The 8,548-nt window shown below is 37.1% G+C and overlaps 2 protein-coding genes across 2 annotated transcripts in view; both read right to left on the bottom strand.

Annotated features, from left to right (window-relative positions):
• The window catches only part of alcama (activated leukocyte cell adhesion molecule a), a 334,175-nt gene that overhangs the window by 142,446 nt on the left and 183,181 nt on the right, over positions 1-8,548 (bottom strand). The gene's annotated exons all lie outside the window — the stretch shown is intronic.
• LOC146509274 (uncharacterized) overlaps positions 1-8,548 on the bottom strand; it is a 37,484-nt gene that overhangs the window by 2,305 nt on the left and 26,631 nt on the right. Inside the window, 2 exon segments of the mRNA XM_085174860.1 lie at positions 719-2,390; positions 3,297-8,548. Coding sequence (XP_085030986.1) covers positions 719-2,390; positions 3,297-8,548 — 6,924 coding nt within the window.

The raw sequence follows: 8,548 nt of genomic DNA, 5'->3' as shown, positions 1-8,548 counted from the left end.
CCTTTTCTCTCTCTAACATTTCAGTGAAACAGCGAATGCTTTCTTTCTTTTTGTCTTGGGTTGTAAGTTTTTCTTCCAACACTGTTTGCAGCCTTGACCTGTTGTCAACATTTTGTAGTAATCTGTCCATTTTGGCTTTTATATCCTCCTTCAGTTGTTGAAGTTTCACTTTCAGAATCTCTAGTGATTTCATTTCATCCATGACTCCTCTCATTTCCATCTCAGACCGCTCTTCTTCCATATTTCTCCTTTCCTTCAGCAACAGTTCTCGTTCTTTGGCAATGTCAGTCTTCATCTCTTTCACCTCTTCTTTTTCTTCACTCATGATTTCCTTTGCATGTTCAAGCTCTTCTTGCTTCTTCTTCAGATTCCTCATCAGACTCTCCACTTTTGCTCTTTCATTCTGCAATTCCTTTTTCATGATTTCCACTTCTTTTGTTTGTCTTCTGAGGTCACCTTCCTTGACTTTTTGTTCATTATGTGTTAGGAATATCTTGCTTAAAATGTCTTCAAGTCTTTCTTTTTCCATTTGAACCTGAAGGATACAAATTTTAATCTTGGCTTTTTCTTCATTTGTCTCATGTAACAGCCTGTTTACATGTTCCATCTTATTGAGCAGTTCAAGCTTTATGATTTCCATTGCTTCTCTTTCTCCTTTTATATTTTCTTTCTTTTCCTCCACTATTTCAAATTGTTTCTTGATGTCAGACATCAACACCTTCAAATCCATTTTCTCTTTATTCAGCACCTCACTTTCTCTCTCCAGATCTTCTCTGTCGTGTCTCAGATCTTCTTTCAGTTTATCAAGATCTCGTTTGTCCAGTTCAAACTGCTGCTTCCATTCATTTTCTGTGCATTCTCTCTTGGTGACCATGTCTGAAAGGATACTTCTCACACCTTCCTTTTCTCTCTCTAACGTTTCAGTGAAACAGTGAATACTTTCTTTCTGTTTGTCTTGGGTTGTAAGTTTTTCTTCCAACACTGTTTGCAGCCTTGACCTGTTGTCAACATTTTGTTGTAATCTGTCCATTTTGGCTTTTATATCCTCCTTCAGTTGTTGAAGTTTCACTTTCAGAATCTCTAGTGATTTCATTTCATCCATTACTCCTCTCATTTCCATCTCAGACCGCTGTTCTTCCATATTTCTCCTTTCCTTCAACAACAGTTCTCGTTCTTTGGCAATGTCAGTCTTCATCTCTTTCACCTCGTCTTTTTCTTCACTCATTATTTCCTTTGCACGTTCAAGCTCTTCTTGCTTCTTCTTCAGATTCCTCATCAGACTCTCCACTTTTGCTCTTTCACTCTGCAATTCCTTTTTCATGATTTCCACTTCTTTTGTTTGTCTTCTGAGGTCATCTTCCTTGACTTTTTGTTCATTATGTGTTAAGAACATTTTGCTTAAAATGTCTTCAAGTCTTTCTTTTTCCGTTTGAACCTGAAGGATACAAATTTTAATCTTGGCTTTTTCTTCATTTGTCTCATGTAACAACCTGTTTACATGTTCCATCTTATTGAGCAGTTCAAGCTTTATGATTTCCATTGAGTCTCTTTCTTCTTTTATATTTTCTTTCTTTTCTTCCAGTATTTCAGATTGTTTCTTGATATCACACATCAACACCTTCAAATCCATTTTCTCTTTATTCAGCACCTCACTTTCTCTCTCCAGATCTTCTCTGTTGTGTCTCAGATCTTCTTTCAGTTTATCAAGATCTCGTTTGTCCAGTTCAAACTGCTGCTTCCATTCATTTTCTGTGCATTCTCTCTTGGTGACCATGTCTGAAAGGATACTTCTCACACCTTCCTTTTCTCTCTCTAACATTTCAGTGAAACAGTGAATGCTTTCTTTCTGTTTGTCTTGGGTTGTAAGTTTTTCTTCCAACACTGTTTGCAGCCTTGACCTGTTGTCAACATTTTGTTGTAATCTGTCCATTTTGGCTTTTATATCCTCCTTCAGTTGTTGAAGTTTCACTTTCAGAATCTCTAGTGATTTCCTTTCATCCATGACTCCTCTCATTTCCATCTCAGACCGCTCTTCTTCCATATTTCTCCTTTCCTTCAACAACAGTTCTCGTTCTTTGGCAATGTCAGTCTTCATCTCTTTCACCTCTTCTTTTTCTTCACTCATGATTTCCTTTGCATGTTCAAGCTCTTCTTGCTTCTTCTTCAGATTCCTCATCAGACTCTCCACTTTTGCTCTTTCATTCTGCAATTCCTTTTTCATGATTTCCACTTCTTTTGTTTGTCTTCTGAGGTCATCTTCCTTGACTTTTTGTTCATTATGTGTTAGGAATATCTTGCTTAAAATGTCTTCAAGTCTTTCTTTTTCCGTTTGAACCTGAAGGATACAAATTTTAATCTTGGCTTTTTCTTCATTTGTCTCATGTAACAGCCTGTTTACATGTTCCATCTTATTGAGCAATTCAAACTTTATGATTTCCATTGCATCTCTTTCTCCTTTTATATTTTGTTTCTTTTCCTCAACTATTTCAAATTGTTTCTTGATGTCAGACATCAACACCTTCAAATCCATTTTCTCTTTATTCAGCACCTCACTTTCTCTCTCCAGATCTTCTCTGTCGTGTCTCAGATCTTCTTTCAGTTTATCAAGATCTCGTTTGTCCAGTTCAAACTGCTGCTTCCATTCATTTTCTGTGCATTCTCTCTTGGTGACCATGTCTGAAAGGATACTTCTCACACCTTCCTTTTCTCTCTCTAACATTTCAGTGAAACAGCGAATGCTTTCTTTCTGTTTGTCTAGGGTTGTAAGTTTTTCTTCCAACACTGTTTGCAGCCTTGGCCTGTTGTCAACATTTTGTAGTAATCTGTCCATTTTGGCTTTTATATCCTCCTTCAGTTGTTGAAGTTTCACTTTCAGAATCTCTAGTGATTTCATTTCATCCATGACTTGGTCTCCCCTCATTTCCATCTCAGACCCCTGTTCTTCCATATTTCTCCTTTCCTTCAACAACAGTTCTCGTTCTTTGGCAATGTCAGTCTTCATCTCTTTCACCTCTTCTTTTTCTTCACTCATGATTTCCTTTGCACGTTCAAGCTCTTCTTGCTTCTTCTTCAGATTCCTCATCAGACTCTCCACTTTTGCTCTTTCACTCTGCAATTCCTTTTTCATGATTTCCACTTCTTTTGTTTGTCTTCTGAGGTCATCTTCCTTGACTTTTTGTTCATTATGTGTTAAGAAAATTTTGCTTAAAATGTCTTCAAGTCTTTCTTTTTCCGTTTGAACCTGAAGGATACAAATTTTAATCTTGGCTTTTTCTTCATTTGTCTCATGTAACAACCTGTTTACATGTTCCATCTTATTGAGCAGTTCAAGCTTTATGATTTCCATTGAGTCTCTTTCTTCTTTTATATTTTCTTTCTTTTCTTCCAGTATTTCAGATTGTTTCTTGATGTCACACATCAACACCTTCAAATCCATTTTCTCTTTATTCAGCACCTCACTTTCTCTCTCCAGATCTTCTCTGTCGTGTCTCAGATCTTCTTTCAGTTTATCAAGATCTCGTTTGTCCAGTTCAAACTGCTGCTTCCATTCATTTTCTGTGCATTCTCTCTTGGTGACCATTTCTGCAAAGATACTTCTCACACCTTCCTTTTCTCTCTCTAACATTTCAGTGAAACAGCGAATGCTTTCTTTCTGTTTGTCTAGGGTTGTAAGTTTTTCTTCCAACACTGTTTGCAGCATTGGCCTGTTGTCAACATTTTGTAGTAATCTCTCCATTTTGGCTTTTATATCCTCCTTCAGTTGTTGAAGTTTCACTTTCAGAATCTCTAGTGATTTCATTTCATCCATGACTTGGTCTCCCCTCATTTCCATCTCAGACCCCTGTTCTTCCATATTTCTCCTTTCCTTCAACAACAGTTCTCGTTCTTTGGCAATGTCAGTCTTCATCTCTTTCACCTCTTCTTTTTCTTCACTCATGATTTCCTTTGCACGTTCAAGCTCTTCTTGCTTCTTCTTCAGATTCCTCATCAGACTCTCCACTTTTGCTCTTTCACTCTGCAATTCCTTTTTCATGATTTCCACTTCTTTTGTTTGTCTTCTGAGGTCATCTTCCTTGACTTTTTGTTCATTATGTGTTAAGAAAATTTTGCTTAAAATGTCTTCAAGTCTTTCTTTTTCCGTTTGAACCTGAAGGATACAAATTTTAATCTTGGCTTTTTCTTCATTTGTCTCATGTAACAACCTGTTTACATGTTCCATCTTATTGAGCAGTTCAAGCTTTATGATTTCCATTGAGTCTCTTTCTTCTTTTATATTTTCTTTCTTTTCTTCCAGTATTTCAGATTGTTTCTTGATGTCACACATCAACACCTTCAAATCCATTTTCTCTTTATTCAGCACCTCACTTTCTCTCTCCAGATCTTCTCTGTCGTGTCTCAGATCTTCTTTCAGTTTATCAAGATCTCGTTTGTCCAGTTCAAACTGCTGCTTCCATTCATTTTCTGTGCATTCTCTCTTGGTGACCATTTCTGCAAAGATACTTCTCACACCTTCCTTTTCTCTCTCTAACATTTCAGTGAAACAGCGAATGCTTTCTTTCTTTTTGTCTAGGGTTGTAAGTTTTTCTTCCAACACTGTTTGCAGCATTGGCCTGTTGTCAACATTTTGTAGTAATCTGTCCATTTTGGCTTTTATATCCTCCTTCAGTTGTTGAAGTTTCACTTTCAGAATCTCTAGTGATTTCATTTCATCCATGACTTGGTCTCCCCTCATTTCCATCTCAGACCGCTCTTCTTCCATATTTCTCCTTTCCTTCAACAACAGTTCTCGTTCTTTGGCAATGTCAGTCTTCATCTCTTTCACCTCTTCTTTTTCTTCACTCATAATTTCCTTTGCACGTTCAAGCTCTTCTTGCTTCTTCTTCAGATTCCTCATCAGACTCTCCACTTTTGCTCTTTCACTCTGCAATTCCTTTTTCATGATTTCCACTTCTTTTGTTTGTCTTCTGAGGTCATCTTCCTTGACTTTTTGTTCATTATATGTTAAAAAATTTTTGCTTAAAATGTCTTCAAGTCTTTCTTTTTCCATTTGAACCTGAAGGATACAAATTTTCATCTTGGCTTTTTCTTCATTTGTCTCATGTAACAACCTGTTTACATGTTCCATCTTATTGAGCAGTTCAAGCTTTATGATTTCCATTGAGTCTCTTTCTTCTTTTATATTTTCTTTCTTTTCTTCCAATATTTCAGATTGTTTCTTGATGTCAGACATCAACACCTTCAAATCCATTTTCTCTTTATTCAGCACCTCACTTTCTCTCTCCAGATCTTCTCTGTCGTGTCTCAGATCTTCTTTCAGTTTATCAAGATCTCGTTTGTCCAGTTCAAACTGCTGCTTCCATTCATTTTCTGTGCATTCTCTCTTGGTGACCATGTCTGAAAGGATACTTCTCACACCTTCCTTTTCTCTCTCTAACATTTCAGTGAAACAGCGAATGCTTTCTTTCTGTTTGTCTTGGGTTGTAAGTTTTTCTTCCAACACTGTTTGCAGCCTTGACCTTTTGTCAACATTTTGTTGTAATCTCTCCATTTTGGCTTTTATATCCTCCTTCAGTTGTTGAAGTTTCACTTTCAGAATCTCTAGTGATTTCATTTCATCCATGACTTGGTCTCCCCTCATTTCCATCTCAGACCCCTGTTCTTCCATATTTCTCCTTTCCTTCAACAACAGTTCTCGTTCTTTGGCAATGTCAGTCTTCATCTCTTTCACCTCGTCTTTTTCTTCACTCATGATTTCCTTTGCACGTTCAAGCTCTTCTTGCTTCTTCTTCAGATTCCTCATCAGACTCTCCACTTTTGCTCTTTCACTCTGCAATTCCTTTTTCATGATTTCCACTTCTTTTGTTTGTCTTCTGAGGTCATCTTCCTTGACTTTTTGTTCATTATGTGTTAGGAATATCTTGCTTAAAATGTCTTCAAGTCTTTCTTTTTCCGTTTGAACCTGAAGGATACAAATTTTAATCTTGGCTTTTTCTTCATTTGTCTCATGTAACAGCCTGTTTACATGTTCCATCTTATTGAGCAGTTCAAGCTTTATGATTTCCATTGCGTCTCTTTCTCCTTTTATATTTTCTTTCTTTTCCTCCACTATTTCAAATTGTTTCTTGATGTCAGACATCAACACCTTCAAATCCATTTTCTCTTTATTCAGCACCTCACTTTCTCTCTCCAGATCTTCTCTGTCGTGTCTCAGATCTTCTTTCAGTTTATCAAGATCTCGTTTGTCCAGTTCAAACTGCTGCTTCCATTCATTTTCTGTGCATTCTCTCTTGGTGACCATGTCTGAAAAGATACTTCTAAAACCTTCCTTTTCTTTCTCTAACATTTCAGTGAAACAGTGAATGCTTTCTTTCTGTTTGTCTTGGGTTGTAAGTTTTTCTTCCAACACTGTTTGCAGCCTTGACCTGTTGTCAACATTTTGTAGTAATCTGTCCATTTTGGCTTTTATATCCTCCTTCAGTTGTTGAAGTTTCACTTTCAGAATCTCTAGTGATTTCATTTCATCCATGACTTGGTCTCCCCTCATTTCCATCTCAGACCCCTGTTCTTCCATATTTCTCCTTTCCTTCAACAACAGTTCTCGTTCTTTGGCAATGTCAGTCTTCATCTCTTTCACCTCGTCTTTTTCTTCACTCATGATTTCCTTTGCACGTTCAAGCTCTTCTTGCTTCTTCTTCAGATTCCTCATCAGACTCTCCACTTTTGCTCTTTCACTCTGCAATTCTTTTTTCATGATTTCCACTTCTTTTGTTTGTCTTCTGAGGTCATCTTCCTTGACTTTTTGTTCATTATGTGTTAAGAACATTTTGCTTAAAATGTCTTCAAGTCTTTCTTTTTCCGTTTGAACCTGAAGGATACAAATTTTAATCTTGGCTTTTTCTTCATTTGTCTCATGTAACAACCTGTTTACATGTTCCATCTTATTGAGCAGTTCAAGCTTTATGATTTCCATTGAGTCTCTTTCTTCTTTTATATTTTCTTTCTTTTCTTCCAGTATTTCAGATTGTTTCTTGATATCACACATCAACACCTTCAAATCCATTTTCTCTTTATTCAGCACCTCACTTTCTCTCTCCAGATCTTCTCTGTCGTGTCTCAGATCTTCTTTCAGTTTATCAAGATCTCGTTTGTCCAGTTCAAACTGCTGCTTCCATTCATTTTCTGTGCATTCTCTCTTGGTGACCATGTCTGAAAAGATACTTCTAAAACCTTCCTTTTCTTTCTCTAACATTTCAGTGAAACAGTGAATGCTTTCTTTCTGTTTGTCTTGGGTTGTAAGTTTTTCTTCCAACACTGTTTGCAGCCTTGACCTGTTGTCAACATTTTGTAGTAATCTGTCCATTTTGGCTTTTATATCCTCCTTCAGTTGTTGAAGTTTCACTTTCAGAATCTCTAGTGATTTCATTTCATCCATGACTTGGTCTCCCCTCATTTCCATCTCAGACCCCTGTTCTTCCATATTTCTCCTTTCCTTCAACAACAGTTCTCGTTCTTTGGCAATGTCAGTCTTCATCTCTTTCACCTCGTCTTTTTCTTCACTCATGATTTCCTTTGCACGTTCAAGCTCTTCTTGCTTCTTCTTCAGATTCCTCATCAGACTCTCCACTTTTGCTCTTTCACTCTGCAATTCCTTTTTCATGATTTCCACTTCTTTTGTTTGTCTTCTGAGGTCATCTTCCTTGACTTTTTGTTCATTATGTGTTAGGAATATCTTGCTTAAAATGTCTTCAAGTCTTTCTTTTTCCGTTTGAACCTGAAGGATACAAATTTTAATCTTGGCTTTTTCTTCATTTGTCTCATGTAACAGCCTGTTTACATGTTCCATCTTATTGAGCAGTTCAAGCTTTATGATTTCCATTGAGTCTCTTTCTCCTTTTATATTTTGTTTCTTTTCCTCCACTATTTCAAATTGTTTCTTGATGTCAGACATCAACACCTTCAAATCCATTTTCTCTTTATTCAGCACCTCACTTTCTCTCTCCAGATCTTCTCTGTCGTGTCTCAGATCTTCTTTCAGTTTATCAAGATCTCGTTTGTCCAGTTCAAACTGCTGCTTCCATTCATTTTCTGTGCATTCTCTCTTGGTGACCATGTCTGAAAGGATACTTCTCACACCTTCCTTTTCTCTCTCTAACATTTCAGTGAAACAGCGAATGCTTTCTTTCTGTTTGTCTTGGGTTGTAAGTTTTTCTTCCAACACTGTTTGCAGCCTTGACCTGTTGTCAACATTTTGTTGTAATCTGTCCATTTTGGCTTTTATATCCTCCTTCAGTTGTTGAAGTTTCACTTTCAGAATCTCTAGTGATTTCATTTCATCCATGACTTGGTCTCCCCTCATTTCCATCTCAGACCGCTCTTCTTCCATATTTCTCCTTTCCTTCAACAACAGTTCTCGTTCTTTGGCAATGTCAGTCTTCATCTCTTTCACCTCGTCTTTTTCTTCACTCATTATTTCCTTTGCACGTTCAAGCTCTTCTTGCTTCTTCTTCAGATTCCTCATCAGACTCTCCACTTTTGCTCTTTCACTCTG

The sequence above is a fragment of the Neolamprologus multifasciatus genome, chromosome 10 (genome assembly GCF_963576455.1).
Source record: "Neolamprologus multifasciatus chromosome 10, fNeoMul1.2, whole genome shotgun sequence".
NCBI lineage: Eukaryota > Metazoa > Chordata > Actinopteri > Cichliformes > Cichlidae > Neolamprologus > Neolamprologus multifasciatus.
The sequence above is the reverse complement of the archived record's forward strand: the minus strand, read 5'-3'. Positions and strand labels throughout refer to the sequence as shown.